A 19,358-nucleotide genomic window follows, 5' to 3' on the forward strand; every position below is an offset into this window, starting at 1 on the left:
GTGTTACAATGCTAATGTTAAGCACATTAATTCTGCTGGGGTGCTGGCCACACTACACAACCACCAGTACTACACCAGCAAAGTGCCCCAGTCAGTCCTGCAGGCCCTGATTGATAAATATAATTTACAACTGTTATTGTCCAAAAACCTTGCCAAATTATTTTTTTAAATTATAGCACCTAGTCATGAATGGAATGTTTTAATTTCCATAATTACTTGTATAAAATCAACATTGTACCCCAAAGTAATTAATCATGAGCCATAAACAATAACTAGTAATGCTGCATACTTCAAGAAAGGTTCATATCTCACCTTTCTGGTAAAAAAAAGTTATGAAGTGTAGTCACTTGACACAAGCAGAACAAATAAAATGTGGTATTTCCAATTCAAAACTATGAACAAGGCTTGAAATGACATGCTTTCTTAATATAGTATAACCACAAAATGGCCAACAAAAGTGAAATCTTAAGTGTGTATATTTTCTAAAGGTCTCGATTAAAGCGTCTGACCTGATCGCTGTGAACGTCTGAGCACTAGCTTAGCTTCCTTAACGCGTTTGGAACTCACCTTAATCTTGTCAGTCTGACTTTTTAAATTCAAAGTATTATGTCAATGGCTATAAATCAGTGCTATAGTGACAAAACCACTCATGCTACATTATCTAAAGGATTGCAGGCATGTGGCTGTAAATTAGGGTTCAGCCATGAGTTGAACAGTCAGAAGAGGGAATTAAATGGTAGGAGGAACATCCCAGCGCCAAGTGGTTTCAGATCATTCTACTTTACACAGGCTCCAAAAAAATATACCACTGTGTCTTTGGGAAACAGGGATATTGCTCAATGCAAGCCATTTAGATCTACGGCGTCCACATAAGTGAAAATGTCAGTCGGAACCCGGTACCAGAACCACGCAGGTCCCCTAAACAGGGGACATTTACATCTGAGGTCATAAGTGTAAAAAAATGTTTTTTTACTGTGTAGATACTTTTGGGCTAGAAAAAAAATCATGCCATGTTTGACACTTCTGGTATAAAGAATCACATTTGTACAAAATATTTCTAAACAGCCCAGACTGATTCTTTACCCAAATGAATGGCACAATAATCATGAAACAGACATAGGCCAAGGGTGCCTTCAAAACATATGAAACGCATGTCCAAACGATTTGATAAAACTGCTGATCTACATTTACAAATTGGTTGACAGATGTAATTATTACCTTTGATGGACAGTGGAACAATACTAGGCCCTCCAACACTGCTCCCATTGAGTAGCAGTGTTTTTTTTTAAGGCAGCCCAAAGAATAACAACAGACACCAGAGGCAGGGTCAACGGCACTGTTCCATTTATTCCATTCAAAGAGTGAAACGAAAATTTTACAAATCTCAAAACTGTTTAAAACACTGAGTTTCCAACTTCAAGAGACTGATAGATCAGAACAAGGCAAAGGGCGAGATATAGCCAACCTCAAACCTAAAAACCTCAGTAAGCTCATTAGGTGGATGACAATTCTGAACCAGATATTGGAATCATCTCTTGAAAAGGTACACATACTGTATTCACGTTCTGATGCCTTGCTGGTTGTTGACATCAGCCTCTTTCGGCTGTCCTCTAAGATCTACCACTAGGGGGCAGCAATGTCTAAGTAAGTGATCCCGCTACAAAGTGCCATCTCGGCCTCACCCCTAGCTTGGTAAGCATGTGCTTGACCCCCGTGTGATGTAATATGCCATGTGCCAAGAACTGCAGGGGCAATGGGGAATGCTGAAAACAGCTTGTGTAAAGTTAAAAACTTGTAATCGTCTAGTGGGGCCAACTGGCCGTGTTTGAGAAGAATATTATTTAACACCAATAGAAATCCGGTGCCTTTGACTGTTGCCTTAACTTTCCAAGCCACCACCATCTATACAGGAACACAGTTAAAGCAATGTTCATAAACAGTCTTCAGCAATTGAAGCAGGTTCGGTGGAGACAAGGAGGGGGCTGGTGGACAAAATTGATTCAAAACCAACAGGCATTTTAAACACCCATTTGTTGTGAACCCTTTGAGTTGAGGACACATGACCTTAACTATACTAGTTGTTAACTGTTAACATGTATACACAGTTAATGTACAGAATGTGTATACAATACATGCCCAGTGTGTATATACCGTCATTTTGTATGGTTCTGATAATATGCATTTGCACAAGTACTTTCAAAGTTGTTAATAGTTCATTAGTGTCTCCATAAAGAGAGAAATGAGTCCAACGGGGTGAAAATGACTTGCTCCAAACTCATTAAGAGACTAAACCATTCCACTCAGTTACTGTAGCCAAAACGACCAATGTTATTAGTAATATTGTGAGAAGGTTACACATTAGCAGGGTAAATTGTGAGACTGTGTGGAGAGGATCTCACGTTATTGTCTTGGAGAGTCAAGGCTGGGGTAAAGAACCCAACTCGCACGCACACACATATTATTCAATACTTTTCTATACCTGAAGGCAGAAAAGCATCCCTTCAGAATGCATTGCCCCTTTCCACAAAAGGTGTGTATCGTATTGCTGCACCTTAGCAACCCATTTCATAGCGTTGAAAAACCACATGTCACTTATATTATTAATAAAAATACCAACAAACAAGCAAAGAAAAAAAAAACGTTCACAGCAAAGATTTAATATTTTACACATGAAATGGGTGAGTGGGGGTCAGGGGGGCTAGAGCGCTTCCCATAGATGGGAGGGAGGGGACAGGACGTTGCAGGGGGCAATAGAGGAAATGGTGCAAGGAGGAGGCGAGATGGGGGCCAGGCGCTCACCTCTTCTTTGGGGCTTGGGCAGTACGAGGCGGGGTTACAGGGCGTCCCGTGTTCACTCCCCCATACTGGTACTTAGCTTTTTTCTCTGACGGCTTCAAAATCTGAGAGACAGTATTAATACTTAGTGTTAACAGCACTGGTAGACTCATCCACAGTGAGTGAGTGTGTGCGTGCGTGTTTGTTCTCACCTGAAAGGAACACATGAGGGACTCATCCACGCTCATCATGCCCCCAGCGTTGTCAAACTCCCCGCAGTAGTTGGGAGCTGAGAACAGCGTCACCAGCTGCCGTTTGGCAAAGAACTCATAGCCGTCCTCAACAACCTTCAGGTACAGAACAACACTTAAACATCCTAGAGTTTCATCTTAATGAACATAGCACTCAGTATCTCATGCATCCTAATGAACAGTGGTGTAAAAATACTTTAAAAAGTACTACTTTAGTCTAGGGTATTTTTTACAACTTGACTACATTCCTAAAGAAAATGATTAACGTAATCTCCATACATTGTCCCTGACACCCAAAAAGTATTCCAGGAAAAGAAAAGTCGAATTCACACACTTAAAGAGAACATCGCTACTGCCTCTGATCTGGCGGACTCACTAAAAACATACTTTGTTTGTAAATTCTGACAGTGTTGGAGCGTGACCCTTGCTATCCGTAAATGAAGGAAATTATACCATCTGGTTTGCTTAATATAAGGAATTAGACAATATTTACACTTTTGATAGTTAAAGTATATTTACAACCAAATACTTTTAGACTGACTTCAGTATTTTACTGGGACTTGAGTCATTCTATATTAAGGTAGCTTTACTTTTACCACCACTGCTAATGAACCAATAGCCCTCAGTATCTCATACATCCTAACGAACCAATAGCCCTCATTATCTCATACATCCTAACAAACCAATAGCCCTCAGTATCTCATACATCCTAACAAACCAATAGCCCTCAGTATCTCATACATCCTAACGAACCAATAGCCCTCAGTATCTCATACATTCTAATGAACCAATAGCCCTCAGTATCTCATACATTCTAATGAACCAATAGCCCTCAGTATCTCATACATTCTAATGAACCAATAGCCCTCAGTATTAGGTCCGGGACAATAACAGTATCGATACTTGTTAGTATTGTTGCAAAGAAACACACAAAACAAATTCAACTTCTTTAGGAAAACAGCCCAAATGTTGGAATCAAACACCATTATTTTGTCATCCAGTAGGGTTGCACGATTTGAACAAAATAACTAATTACGATTTTTGGGGCCGTATATTGCAATTGTGATTTTCAAACACTTGGAAATTTCATAAGACATGGTTAAAACAAGTGTCCAGGTAGAGAAGATCACTTATAAATTTATATCAAATGAATACATTCTGTGCTAACTGAATACAAAACCAAATCCCCAAAAAAATTGTTGAACATATGAGACAGGATTATTTCACCTACATATTAACAAACACATGAACATGACCAATAGTGTGCTATAAGTGCAGCACTTATTAATTCATTACTAACATTGAGCCCCTATTTTCTATACTACATACTATCAAAAGTATGTGGATACCTGCTCGTCAAACATCTCATTCCAAAAATCATGGGCATTAATATGGAGTTGGTCCCCCCCTATGCTGCTGTAACAGCCTCCACTCTACTGGGAAGGCTTTCCCCTAGATGTTAGAACTTGCTTTCATTCAGCCACAAGAGCATTAGTGAGGTCAGGCACTGATGTTGGGCAATTTGGCCTGGCTTGCAGTAGGCGGTCCAATTCATCCCAAAGGTGTCGATGGAGTTGAGGTCAGGGCTCTGTACAGGCCATTGAAGTTCTTCCACACCGATCTCAACAACCCATTCCTGTATGGACCATGTTTTGTGGACGGGGGGCATTGTCATGCTGAAACAGGAAAAGGCCTTTCCCAAACTGTTGCCGCATAGTTGGAAGCACAGAATCATCTAGAATGTCATTGTATGCTGTAGCGTTAAGAATGGCCTTAATTGGAAGTAAGGGTCCTAGCCTGAACCATGACAAACAATCCCAGATCAAACTTTGCACTATGCATTCGGGCAGGTAGCGTTCTCCCGACAAACCCAGATTTGTCCATCGGACTGCCAGATGATGAATTCATCACTGCTCCAGAGTCCAATGGCAGTGAGCTTTACACCACTCCAGCCAACGCTTGACATTGTGCATGGTGATCTTAAAAACTTGTGTGCAGCTGCTCGACCATGTAAACCCACTTCGTGAAGCTCCCAACGATCAGTTATTGTGCTGACGTTGCTTCCAGAGGCAGTTTGGAACTCGGTAGTAGGGTTGCAAAGGGTCGGAAACTTTCCGGTAAATTTCAGGCATTTTTCCTGATATTTTCCATGGGAAGTTAAGCCTGGGAATTTGGGGGATTTTGTTTAAAATCATCAAACGTTATAACTTAACAGTGAACCTTTTTTGTGGGATACACATAAGGAAATTCTAGGTCTTGTGGCATATTTTAGTTAAACTTTCACCAATTCAATGGAATTGCAACCCTCTGCATGCATAGTGCATTCATCCATCACATGTGCAGTGCATTCGTCCATCACACATACAGCTGATTCAAGATCTTGCACACTAATGAGATGCTACTGAGCCCACACTACTACACTGAGCCAAAGAGTACAGTCGTGGCCAAAAGTTGAGAAAAACACAAATATACATTTTCAAAGTCTGCTGCCTCAGTTTGAATGGTGGCAATTTGCATATACTCCAGAATGTTATGAAGAGTGATCAGATGAATTGCAATTAATTGCAAAGTCCCTCTTTGCCATGCAAATGAACTGAATCCCCAAAAAACATGTCCACTGCATTTCAGCCCTGCCACAAAAAGACCAGCTGGCATCATGTCAGTGATTCTCTTGTTAACGAGGACAAGGCTGGAGATCACTATGTCATGCTGATTGAGTTCGGATAACAGACTGGAAGCTTCAAAAGAGGGTGGTGCTTGGAATCATTGTTCTTCCTCTGTCAACCTTGGAAACGTGCAGTCATCATTGCTTTGCATAAAAAGGGCTTCACAAGCAAGGATATCTCTGCCAGTAAGATTGCACCTAAATCAACCAGTTATAGGATCATCAAGAACTTCAAGGAGAGCGGTTCAATTGTTATGAAGAAGGCTTCAGGGCGCAAGAAACTCCAGCAAGCGTCAGGACTGTATCCCAAAGTTGATTCAGCTGCAGGATCGTGGCACCACCATTACAGAGCTTGCTCAGGAATGGCAGCAGGCAGGTGTGAGTGCATCTGCACGCACATTGAGGCGAAGACTTGAGGATGGCCTGGTGCCAAGAAGGGCAGCAAAGAAGCCACTTCTCTCCAGGAAAAACATCAGGGACAGACTAATATTCTGCAAAAGGTACAGGGATTGGACTGCTGAGGCCTGGGGTGAAGTCATTTTCTCTGATGAATCCCTTTCCGATTGTTTGGGGCATCCAGAAGAAAGCTTGTCCGAAGAAAACAAGGTGAGCGCTACCATCAGTCCTGTGTCATGCAAACATTAAAGCATCCTGAGACCATTGATGTGTGGGGTTGCTTCTCAGCCAAGGGAGTGGGCTCACTCACAATTTTGCCTAAGAACACAGCCATGAATAAAGAATGGTACCAACACATCCTCCGAGAGAAACTTCTCCCAACCATCCAGGAACAGTTTGGTGACCAACAATGCCTTTTCCAGCATGATTGAGCACCTTGCCATAAGGCAAAAGTGATAACCAAGTGGCTTGGGGAACAAAACATCAATATTTTGGGACCATGGCAAGGAAACTCCCCAGACCTTAATCCCATTGAGAACTTATTGTCAATCTTCAAGAGGCGGGTGGACAAACAAAACCCCACAAATTCTGACAAACTCCAAGCATTGATTATGCAAGAATGGGCTGCCATCAGTCAGGATGTGGCCCAGAAGTTAATTGATAGCATGCCAGGGCGGATTGCAGAGGTCTTGAAAAAGATGGGTCAACACTGAAAATATTGCCTCTTTGCATCAACTTCATGTAATTGTCAATAAAAGCCATTGACACTTATGAAATGCTTGTAATTATACTTCAGTATTCCATAGTAACATCTGACAAAAATATTTAAAGACACTAAAGCAGCAAACTTTGCAGAAATTAATATTTGTGTCATTCTGAAAACCTTTGGCCACGACTGTACATGCTTTCTGGTAAGTTTTGATTAAATGCAAGTATAACTAAATGCATGCTATTCAACCGATCATTGCCCGCACCTGCCCGCACATCCAGCATCACTACTTTGGACGGCTCCGACTTAGAATACGTGGATAACTACAAATACCTAGGTGTCTGGCTAGATACATACCCTCGTAAAACTGACCAGCCTACCGATCCTTAACTTTGGCGATGTCATTTACAAAATAGCCTCCAACACTCTACTCAGCAAACTGGATGTGGTCTATCACAGTGCCATCCGTTTTGTCACCGAAGCCCCATATACTACCCACCACTGCAACCTGTACGCTCTCGTTGGCTGGCCCTCGCTTCATATTCGTCGCCAAACCCACTGGCTACAGTTTATCTACAAGTCTCTGCTCTGTAAAGCCCCGCCCTATCTCAGCTCGCTGGTCACCATAGCAGCACCCACTCGTAGCACATGCTCCAGCAGGTATATCTCACTGGACACCCCCAAAGCAAATTCCTCCTTTAGTCGCCTTTCCTTCCAGTTCTCTGCTGCCACTGACTGGAACGAACTGCAAAAATCACTGAAGCTGGAGATTATTATTTATTTTATTTTAACTAATCGAAGGATTTAATCATTTGCAATTATGTCTACTTATGATAAGGTAAAAAGTTTACGTTTACATATGATATGGAAAATATCCAATGCAAAAAATAACTACATTTAAATGGTATTAATATTAATTAGCATATTTTCATTAATTCACATATATTCCCACGGAAAGTTTCCACCTCTGAATATTCCCCAAAATGTGCAACCCTACTCGGTAGTGAGCGTTGCAACCATGAGCGTTGCAACTGTGAGACATTTCGCGGCTGAGCTGTTGTTGCTCCTAGAGGTTTCCACTTCACAATAACATTGCTTACAGTTGACCGGGGCAGCTCTAGAACTGACTGACCTATGACGGTGCCAAGTTGAAACTCACTGAGCTCTTCAGTAAGGCCATTCTACTGCCAATGTTAGTCTATGGAGATTGCATGGCTGTGTGCTGGATTTTATACATCTGTCAGCAGCAGGTGTGGCTGAAATAGCCGAATCCGCATACTTTTGTATGCATCTATATACACACACACAAAAGTAAGTGTGTGTGTGTATATATATATATATATATATATATACACACACATACACATTATGAGTAATAAGCTATGTTAGTTATTTATTCAGGCAGCCATAGGCTGCAGATAGAATAGGAAGCTTATGATTGAGTAATTATTTACCCTGAACAAAAATATAAACGCAACATGTAAAGTGCTAATCCCATGTTTCATGAGCTGAAATATGAGCCCAGAAATGTTCCATAAGCACAAAAAGCTTAAAGGTAATAACATGTTGTGCACAAATGTGTTTACATCACTGTTAATGATCATTTTATCCTTTGTCAAGATAATCTATCCACTTGACAGGTGTGGCATATCAAGAAACTGATTAAACAGCATGAACATTGCACAGGTGCACCTTGTGCCAGGGACAATTAAAGGCCACTAAAATGTGCAGTTGTCACAACACAATGCCACAGATGTCTCAAGTTAAGGGATATTGCAATTGGCATGCTGACTGCAAGAATGTCCATCAGAGCTGTTGCCAGATAGTTTAATGTTAATTTCTCTACCATAAGCAATGTACAACGTCGTTTTAGAGAATTTGGCAGTACATCCAACCGACCACACAACCGCAGACCACATGTAACCATGTCAGCCCAGGACCTCCACATGTCTGTAATAAAACCCTTGTGTGGCAAAAAACTAATTCTGACTGGCTGGGCCTGGCTCCCCAGTGGGTCGGCCTGGCTCCAGGCTCAATCATGGCTGCGCTACTGCCCAGTCATGTGAAATCCATAGATTAGGGCCTAATGAATTTATTTCAATTGACTGATTTCCTTATATGAACTATTTGTCATGTTGCCTCTTGCCGTCACCATAACTCTGAGGCACTTTTTGCACAGCACTTGCATTTGGTTGACATTGGTTTGCCTGTCGCTAAAATACTGCCAAATCACTGAAGATGTGCTCTTTGGCACCAAATCAACGTTCATTAGCACTAGCAGGACTCATTTTTCCGACACACTGAGGTCAAGCCACAGAGTTTCTAAACATCCTACTGTATGGTCTTTGGTGAAGCCCTCTCTTCTCATCACCATCTAACTGCGCGCCTGAAACAGGGATGCTTGTGATTCGCCTGCATGTGCACGCCATGCAGAGTAGGAGAGCCCGCTTGTGATTGGTCAGCATCCTTTGTGCATGTAAAGTGTGAATGCGCATCTCATTGGAGGAGGTACCATAGTGTAGGTTGTTGTATTAATGAAGTTTCAAAGAAAATAGAAAAATCGCAGCCTCTTGCAATATGGATAGTGCATGTCAATATCGCACTTACGATTTTAATTTGATTAAATCGTGCAGCCCTATCATACAGTCACATTTATTTTCCAAGTTTCAGCACACAATGTTTTACATACAGCAGGTTTTAAAGGTCTTCTTTCTGTTGCGATACTGGTATCGTCACAGCCCTACTCAGTATCTCCTACATTGGGTCAGTATAAAGGCTCTACCTGGTGGGCTCTGCAGATGAGGTCCAGGTCGTGGCGGTTGAGGAACTTGCTGACCACGTCGGCCCCAAAGGTGAAGGAGACGCCCCGGTCGTTTTCCCCCCAGCCCTGCACGTCTTTGTCTGGATCTGACCACAGCAGGTCACACAGCAGGCCTAGCACAGAGAAGGCGCGGTCAGCACAGTCAGAGCCAGTCACAAATATCACAAAACATGTAACTCCCCCGACACACACGTTAACACACCTGTGTCAGGGACATCAGTGGGCCTCATGATGCGTCGGATTTGCTCCATGGACTGCAGATCAGGAGAGAGACCTAAGGAAAAGGGATGATTGTTAATGAATAATATTTTTTTTTAATAATAGGGATTGAATTGATAGAAAAGCCCCCATGCATACTACCTCCATGGCAGCAGAAGATCTTCTCATCGATTATAGCGGCAATGGGCAAACAGTTGAAGCAATCTGTGAAGGTCTTCCACAGCTTTATGTTGAATCTGCGTTTGCCTGAGGAACACAACATAGATAGGACATGGAATTATGCTAAGAATTAGTAAAGATCACAAAAGCAATACTATTATGGATCCTCCATCCTCACGGAGAAAGATAACCGATTCAGCGTGTGTGTGTGTGACACTGCTTCCGGTCTTACACTCGTCATAGAAACCGTAGATGCGGTTGATGGAGGCACATTCGTGGTTTCCTCTGAGCAGGAAGAAGTTCTCAGGATATTTGATCTTGTAGGCCAGCAGTAGGCAGATGGTTTCCAGGGACTGCTTGCCTCGGTCCACATAATCCCCCAGGAACAGGTAGTTAGCCTCCGGGGGAAAGCCCCCGTACTCAAAGAGCCGCAGCAGGTCTGTGTACTGGCCATGGATATCACCTAGAGAGAGCAGAGGGGTTGGGAAGATGACCATTATTTGATGTGCCCTTTATTTTACCAGGGAAGTCACATTGAGATTTACATTGCCTTTCTTTTTTAAAGTGCAACCTGGACACCTGGAAGGAGTGGAGAAGAGAGTGAGTGACTAGACTTGAGCCAGATTGTGTCCTTGCTGGAAGGGAGATGGCCCCATCCAGCAGAGCCGCAGACACTCGAGGGAGACAGCATTTATATCCTCCTGCTCTACTTACTGAGCTAGGCCTTTGTCTCTCCAATGTGTTATCCTATCCTCTCCTTTCTCTTTGACATTATAGCTTAAAGACAACTGTGTGGTATGGATAGTGCCAGGACACCAGTGAATTTATAGGCATCTGTAGTTTTATTTACCTGAAGATTTCTATGAGGACAGGTATGGGTACCTGTTTCTTCATAATTCTGTATTTTATTCCATGAGTTTCAATTATATCATTGGGAAAGAGCTAGTAAGTAAGCATTTCACAGTGAAGTCTACACCTGCTATATTCGGCACATGACAAATAAAATGTAATTTGATTTAGGTAGGCTTCTGGACATCTTTCTCGGCCATGTAAAATCACTCACCTTAGGCCTATGTCAGCTTTTTATATTTTTCTAACCCTGGTATGACTCATTTCTCATACACAGCGAGAGAGACAGAGTGCTCAAGAGTAAAGATAGCGCAAGCGGGAGAAGTAATTGTACTGACCACAAATTTTGAGCGGCGCCTCCAGCTCCAGTAGGATGGGCTGGCTGAGGAAGATCTCCCGGGACTTGATGCACAACCCCCGCACCTCCGCCTCCGTCATCTGGACTATCTTCCCTGGACGGCATCCTCGCACTTCACAAAAAGATAGGGCGATCAATCACCACAACCATGAGTCATGACCCTGCTCTCCATTGTAATCATGCAGACTTTGTTTCACATTCTTTTTTATAGTCTTCAAATCAGTGCAGAATATGAAACCACCGTGTAAGTCCTAAAAGAAGAAACAAAAGTTGGACCAAATCCTTTTGATATCGTTGCAAAACCTCAAATTTCAATGTAATGTCATTCAGATCATCAGATGGCATAGATTTACACTTTGACCAATAATGATAATAATAATAATAAACACTGTTGAAATAAAAACAACTTCCAAGGCCCTAACCGATTTCTAATAGGATGACGACTACCGCATACCTAATGGACATTTAGAAAAGGCCTTCTGCTCGACTTCACAAATGACAGAGGATTGCAGGTCACAGCCATTTGACTTTCATTAACAGTAATCGATTGGCTAATGGTTTTTAGGGAGTCACCGAGTAAACCTCCCAGCTAGGACATGGATGACATTGAGTTGGGATTTATTTTTACTTTTAAGGCTTGCAATTTCGGGTTCAGCAATGTGCTGGCAACATGAAAGGAGTGAGAGTGAGACAGCAAGTGCAAGTGATTGTCATTGCTGCTGTGTGCAGTGTTCCAAGTGGAGATAAAGTGTCTTGAAAGCGTGTTACGTATAATACGTATATAATTTGATGGTAAAATGTTTTTTTTATTCATTCATAGTGTGTATTATTTTGGCTAATAAATACAGATGAGGTTGACTGTATTTTTTGTAAGTTTCATGTTAAAGTCACATGCACAAGTACAATTCCTGTAAACCCAAAAATGCAGTAATCTATGTCAGTCAATGTAGTACTACAATAACAACGGTAGGACAAAAACATGAGAAATAAAAATAACACCACAAGAAAATAAAAAGCTATATACACAGGGTCAGTTCCAATAGCATATTTAGACTGAACAAAATTGTTAAAACACAACCATTTCAACGGTTTCACTGAGTTACAGTTCATATAAGGAAATAGGCCCACCCACTTGGGAGCCAGGACAACCCATCTCTAAAACAAAGTTGAGGCAGTTTATGGTAGAGAAATGAGCATTCAATTAAATTATCTGGCAACAGCTCTGGTGGACATTCCTGCAGTCAGCATGCCAATTGGACACTCTCATAACTTGAGACATCTGTGGCATTGTGTTTGGCATTGTGTTGTGTGACAAAACTGCACATTTTAGAGTGGTATTTTATTGTTTAAAGCACAAGGTGCACCTGTGCAATGATCATGCTGTTTAATTAGCTTCTTGATATGCCACACCTGTCAGGTGGATGGATTATCTTGGCAAAGGTGAAATGCTCATTAACAGGGATGTAAACAAATTTGTGCACAAAATGTGAGAGAAATCAACTTTTCTAATGAAACATGGGACCAACACTACATTTTGCCTTCACATTTCTGTTCAGTGTAAAATGTGCTGGGCTATTGGAGTGATACGTATACTTTTGTCCGTGTAGTATATGGACACCCTTTCAAATTAGTGGATTCAGCTATTTTAGCTACACTCGTTGACAGGTATAAAATCCAGCACACAGCCATGCAATTTCCATAGACAAACATTGGCAGTAGAATGGCCAGTACTGAAGAGCTCAGTGACTTTCAATGTGGCTCTGTCATTGGATGCCACCTTTCTAACAAGTCAGTTCAGCACTGGTCAACTGTAAGTGCTGTTACTGTGAATTGGAAACGTCTTGGAGCAACAACGGATCAGCCACTAACTGGTAGGCCACACAAGCTCACAGAACAGGACTGCCGAGAGCTGAAGCACATAGTGCGTAAAAATAGTTTGTCCTTGGTTGCAACACTCACTATTGTGTTCCAAGCAACAACAGCACAACAACTGTTAGTCGGGAGTTTCATAAAATGGGTTTCCATGGCCGAGCAGCCGCACACAAGCCTAAGATCACAATGCAAAACATTGGCTGGAGTGGTGTAATGCTTGACACCATTGGAATCTGGAAACACATTCTCTGTAGTGATTAATCACACTTCACCATCTTGTAGTCCATTGGCCAAATCTGGGTTTAGCGGTTGACTGATTAATGGCCGATTAATTATGGCCGATTAATTATGGCCGATTTCAAGTTTTCATAACAATCGGTAATGTGCATTTTTGGACGCCGATTACATTGCAATCCACAAGGAAACTGCGTGGCAGGCTGACCACCTGTTACACGAGTGCAGCAAGGAGCCACGGTAGGTTGCTAGCATTAAACTTCTATTATAAAAAACAAATCAATCTTCACATAATCACTAGTTAACCTAGTAATATCATCAACCATGTGTAGTTAACTAGCTTGTCCTACTTTGCATATAATCAATGTGGTGGCTGTTGATTTATCATTGAATCACAGCCTAGACTGCATCCAATCTGCTGAGTAGAGTGTTGGAGGCTATTCTGTAAATGACATCGCCAAATTAATGTATCGGAAGGATAGTCAGTTTTACGAGGGTATGTTTGGCAGCATGAGTGAAGGATGACTTGTTGCGAAATAGGAAGCAGATTATAGATTTAATTTTGGATTGGAGATGCTTAATTTAAGTCTGGAAGGAGAGTTCACAGTCTAGCCAGACACCTAGGTATTTGTAGTTGTCCACATATTCGAAGTCAGAACCGTCCAGAGTAGTGACACTGGACAGACGGGCAGGTGCGGGCAGCGAAGAGCATGCATTTAGTTTTACTTGCATTGGAGGCCACAGAAGGAGAGTTGTATGACATTGAAGCTCGTCTGGAGGTTGGTTAACACAGTGTCCAAAGAAGGGCCAGAAGTATACAGAATGGTGTCGTCTGCGTAGCGGTGGATCAGAGAATCACCAGCAGCAAGAGCGACATCATTGATGTATACAGAGAAAAGAGTCGGCCCGAGAATTGAACACTGTGGCACCCCTATAGACTGCCAGAGGTCCGGACAAAAGGCCCTCTGATTTGACACAATGAACTCTATCTGAGAAGTAGTTGGTGAACCAGGTGAGGCAGTAATTTGAGAAACAAAGGCTGTCAAGTCTGTCAATCACCACATTCATATTGGCAGAGTCGAAAGCCTTGGCCAGGTTGATGAATACAGCTGCACAGTATTGTCTCTTATCGATGGCGGTTATGATATCGTTTAAGACCTTGAGCATGGCTGAGGTGCATCCATGGCCAGCTCAGAAAGCAGATTGCACAGCAGAGAAGGTACGTGGAATTCGAAATGGTTGGTGATGTGTTTGTTAACTTGGCTTTCGAAGATCTTAGAAAGGCAGGGTAGGATAGATATAGGTCTGTAGCAGTTTGGGTCTAGAGCACATATGTCAGAGTCAAGGCCCGCGGGCCACATCCGGCCCGCGAGAAGGTTTTTTACGGCCCCTGGGATGATCTTGATTTATTATTAGAACCGGCCCGCAGACCGCAGCAAGCCGGCAGCCCGCAGATCTTTTACACGCACCAATACTACATTTCCCACAATGCAACGGTGACGCACCGAGCAGTAGGCTGCTTCATTTCAATATTTATTGGCACAGCAGTTGTCAGCATCACAGTAAAATTAACTTTCAGATACCCATCAAAAATGGCAAAACGGAAGGTGGACACTGAGAACCGGGGGTTTCAAACAAGGTGGGAGTCGGAGTATTTGTTCACGGAGGTAGCTGGAAAACCTGTGTGTCTTCTGTGTGGAGAAAGTGTGGCGGTACTGAAAGAGTATAATCTGAGACGACATTATGAAACGAAACACGCGGACAAAAACAAGAATATGGACATGGAACAAAGGCTACAAAAGGCAGAGGAATTAAAACGAGGCCTCAAATCTCGACAGGCTCTGTTCAAAAAAGCCAAATCACAAGGCCAGGCTGCTGTCAAGGCCAGTTTTATTTTGGCAGAAGAGATCGCTAAATCAGCCCGGCCATTTACGGAGGGGGATTTCATCAAAAACTGCATGATTAAAGTTTGTGACGAAGTTTGCCCAGAAAAAAGGCAACTCTTTTAAATGTGAGTCTGAGCAGAAACACCATTGCCGAGAGAATAGACCAGTTGTCCATCAATCTAAAAGAGCAGCTTGTGAAAAGGGAAAAGATTTCATTGCATATTCCTTGGCTGTGGATGAGAGCACCAACATTTCTGACATTGCCCAGTTGTCAATTTTCATCCGCGGAGTGGACTCCAGCCTAAGCGTGACAGAGGAGTTTTTGGCTTTACGTCCTATGCATGGCACAACTACGGGGCATGATTTGTATGAAGAGGTGTCAAGATGTGTAAATGAGATGGAGCTGCCTTGGGAAAAACTTGTGGGTTTGACAACCGACGGAGCACCTGCGATGTGTGGACACAGGAGCGGACTGGTGGCGAAGATACGGGAAAAGATGCAAGAGGAAAACGCGACAGGTGAGCTGACAGCTTATCATTGTATCATACACCAGGAAGCGTTGTGCGGTAAAGCCTTGAAAATGGAGCATGTAATGAGCATCATCACGCGCACAGTTAACTTTATCAGAGCCAAATGTTTGAATCACCGCCAGTTCAAGGCATTTCTGACGGAGTTAGAAACGGAGCATGGTGATTTGCCTTATCACACAGAGGTGCGATGGCTAAGCCAGGGAAAGGTGCTTCAAAGATGTTTCGAGCTTCGTGAGGAGATTTGTCTGTTCTTGGACAGCAAAGGGAAAGACACAACACAACTCCGAGACGAAATGTTTCTGTGTGAAATGGCTTTTCTGTGTGACATTACGAGTCATCTGAATGCAATGAACTTGCAGCTGCAGGGTCGGGATCGTGTCATCTCTGATATGTACAGTACAGTGAAGGCATTTAAAACCAAACTGACTCTGTGGGAGACGCAGATGCGGAAAGAAAATTTGAGCCACTTTCCCAGCTGCCAGACCATGAAAGAGAAGCTCTCTACCAGTGCGTTCCCGAGCGCACAGTTGGCTGATAAAATAGGTATGCTTGCCGCTGACTTTCGACGCCGATTTGCTGACTTTGAAGCACAAAAAGCAGGTTGGAACTGCTAGTAACCCATTTGCTGTTGACGTGGAAAGCTCACCACCAAACCTCCAAATGGAGTTGATTGACCTCCAATGCAATGATGCACTGAGGGCAAAATATGCGGCAGTGGGTGCTGCGGAGTTCGCCCGTTTCCTCCCCGACAATGCCCCAGCTGCGCATCCAGGCTGCTCAAACGTTGTCTATGTTTGGCAGCACATACCTGTGTGAACAACTGTTTTCTTTGATGAACTTGAACAAAACATCACACAGAAGTCGACTTACTGCTGAACACTTCCACTCAATTCTGAGGATTTCCTCAGCTCAGAGCCTTACCCCGAACATTGATGAACTTGTGGAAAAGATGGGACACCACCAAGTATCACCCTCAACCTCAAACAAGTGAACATTACTGTGCAATCACATATTTAGAGTTTTTACTCAGTTCAAGTTTAAAAGTTAAAGTTTAATATTTGTTTTCACTGCATGTTACTTCTCCTTAAACAAAGTGTTGTTTTTGATTAATAGATTTTTGCACTTTATTTTATTGTATTTCAATCCAATTATATTTTAAAAATATTTCAGTTGAGTGGATGATAGAAAATTGCTATTATTGTTTTTTTCTTTGAAGTAAATTTAGCCCACTTTTGCTAAAATAGAAAATATAGGCTACTGATGGTGCCTTGAATACCGGTTTCTTTCATTTAATGTTCATGTTATGGGGATTTTTATATAAAGGAAATTTGTCTTTTGTGTCTGTTGAAAATTAAAGATTACTGACAGAGCCATAAGAAAATATTGCTTTATTTATCTGATCATATTGGAATATATTTGTTAGGTTTTCAGTAGGTTCAATTAGGTTCACTAGACTATATGCGTCATTTAAAAATTTTTCAATGAACATTCGAACAGTCCGGCCCTCGGCTTGTAGCTAAATTTTTTATTTGGCCCTCCGTCCATTTGACTTTGACACCCCTGGTCTAGAGTGTCATCCCCTTTGAAAATGTGGATGACCATGGCAGCTTTCCAATCTTTGGTGATCTCAGACGATACGAAAGAGATGTTGAACAGGCTAGTAATAGGGGTTGCAACATTTTCAGCAGATAATTTAAAAAACCGAGAGGGTCCAGATGGTCGAGCCCGGCTGATTTGTAGGGGTCCAGATTTTGGAGCTCTTTCAAAACATCAGCTATGTGGATTTGGGTAAAGGAGAAATGGGGAGGCTTGGGGAAGTTGCTGTGGGGGGTGCAGGGCTATTGACCGAGGTAGGGGTAGCCAGGTGGAAAGCATGGCCAGAAGTAGAAAAATGCTTTTTGAAATTCTCAATTATAGTGGATTTATCAGTGGTGACAGTGTTTCCTAGCCTCAGTGCAGTGGGCAGCTGGGAGGAGGTGCTCTTATTCTCTATAGACTTTAGTGTCGCAGAACGTTTTCGAGTTTGTGCTACATGATGCACATTTGTGTTGCTTTGTGAGGATTTAAAGGTCACAGCCATTTATGTAAATACCAGCTGAACAGTACCAGTGGCCTGGCTTTGGCCCCAAGTTAGAGCAAGGTCCACACCAACCATGGGTTCTGGGCCCATGTAGATGGAAACAGAAATGTCTGAGCCTTTTGGGTTAAACACCAGGGTAAATCCTGTATGGAAATGCACCATCATTTCATTGTCACACACCATCATTCACTCCTTAACATCACCTTGATTGTTTCGAAATGAATTAATTATGAGAAAAGAAAGCAATACTATGAAGGCTTCTAACGTTAGGGAAATGATCATCTTGAAAATGTTCCATAGGTGAGTTCTGCCCAGAAATAAAACGCTCGGGTACATAAACATTGAGAGCGGTTACTGTAGAGTTAAACAGACAGACTACTGATGCGAAACTGAGTAGCCAACAAGAGGGCAGTTAAAATGAATGTTAGGGCTGTTTGAGTTGACGGATACTATATTTTTTTGTGTACTTGCTATACATACCGACTACAGACATTCTTAGCTACTTCACCAACAACCGAATAGCCTAGGCGTGTATTGAAAACAAATGTTAATGTAACGTTATTAGTTAGCTTGCACTCAACACGGAATGGGGGGGGGGTGTGTTTCCGCTGGCAAACCAAGCGGTCTGCTCGCAAAATCCCCTCTCTCATCAAGGTGTAAAAACTCACGGTAGCGAGCCACTAAAATGTATACAAAAAAAACAGCAACATCCCTGTTCTGTGCTAGGCAAAAAATATAACTAACTAACTTGAGCTAAAATGGTCAACATCTATTTAACTATTTGGCTAACTTAGTTGGCTAGCAAGTTTGGTAAGCTAGTTAACGTTGTCAATGGCTTGCATGACAGGGCAACACAAATCAAACATATCATTTTGAAAATAAATGTGTTTTCTCTTCGACATGTCTAGTCAGCTAGCTAGGGTGGCTAGCTAGCTAGTTGCTGTTAAAATTGTAGCTAGCTCAAACTAGATTGGCTAGCATTAGCTAGCTACCCTCTGACACTACTTTGTGAACCACCTTCCTCTGACGCGCTAACGTTAGCTAGCTATATCGCAAACTCAACTGGCCAATGCCAAATATGAGGTTACATTCGTGTTTTGACACCTGAAAATGACATCATGTTACACGTGTAAGTACTGTCTCCACCATATAACCGCAGGGTTAATTGCAAAATAACATGATATATCATACCTTCAAGCAATCGGGAGATGATGCTGTCAACGTTGAGCTCGCTTTCCGCCATTTTCTTCAAAAAACTGAAAACGAGTACGCAGAGAGAACTATCTCCTACTCACCACCCGGGTCGTGGTTTACTACTTTACAGTACAAACTATTTATTTATTTTATTTTTTATTTCACCTATATTTAACCAGCTGGCCAGTTGAGAACAAGTTCTCTTTTACAACTGCAACCTGGCCAAGATAAAACAAAGCAATGCGACACAAACAACACAGAGTTACACAAGGGATAAACAAACGTACAGTCAATAGCACAATAGAAAAGTATATATACAGTGGGGCAAAAAAGTATGTAGTCAGCCACCAATTGTGCAAG

The 19,358-nt window shown here is 42.2% G+C and overlaps 1 protein-coding gene across 1 annotated transcript; it reads right to left on the reverse strand.

Moving 5' to 3' along the window:
- Positions 1-1,322: 1,322 nt before the first annotated feature.
- LOC118387101 (serine/threonine-protein phosphatase PP1-beta catalytic subunit-like) lies at positions 1,323-19,157 on the reverse strand. The gene is made up of 8 exons (XM_035775260.2): positions 18,996-19,157; positions 11,183-11,314; positions 10,228-10,458; positions 9,978-10,082; positions 9,820-9,891; positions 9,579-9,730; positions 2,988-3,122; positions 1,323-2,900 (listed from the first exon to the last, which is right to left on the reverse strand). Exons 1-8 carry the CDS (start codon positions 19,045-19,047, stop codon positions 2,796-2,798), a joined length of 984 nt encoding a protein of 327 aa, XP_035631153.1. The 5' UTR covers positions 19,048-19,157; the 3' UTR covers positions 1,323-2,795.
- Between the last annotated feature and the right edge of the window lie 201 nt (positions 19,158-19,358).

Source organism: Oncorhynchus keta, chromosome 8, assembly GCF_023373465.1.
Source record: "Oncorhynchus keta strain PuntledgeMale-10-30-2019 chromosome 8, Oket_V2, whole genome shotgun sequence".
In the NCBI taxonomy this organism is placed as follows: domain Eukaryota; kingdom Metazoa; phylum Chordata; class Actinopteri; order Salmoniformes; family Salmonidae; genus Oncorhynchus; species Oncorhynchus keta.

What these genes read in the sequence shown, in the direction of transcription:
- LOC118387101 (XM_035775260.2), bottom strand. Translation starts at nt 19,047, where the DNA reads ATGGCGGAAAGCGAGCTCAACGTTGACAGCATCATCTCCCGATTGCTT. An exon ending in CTACGGTTTCTATGACGAGT is followed by an intron (nt 10,083 to 10,227) that starts GTAAGACCGGAA and finishes TGTGTTCCTCAG; the next exon opens with GCAAACGCAGATTCAACATA. An exon ending in CACTGATGTCCCTGACACAG is followed by an intron (nt 9,731 to 9,819) that starts GTGTGTTAACGT and finishes TCTCTGTGCTAG; the next exon opens with GCCTGCTGTGTGACCTGCTG.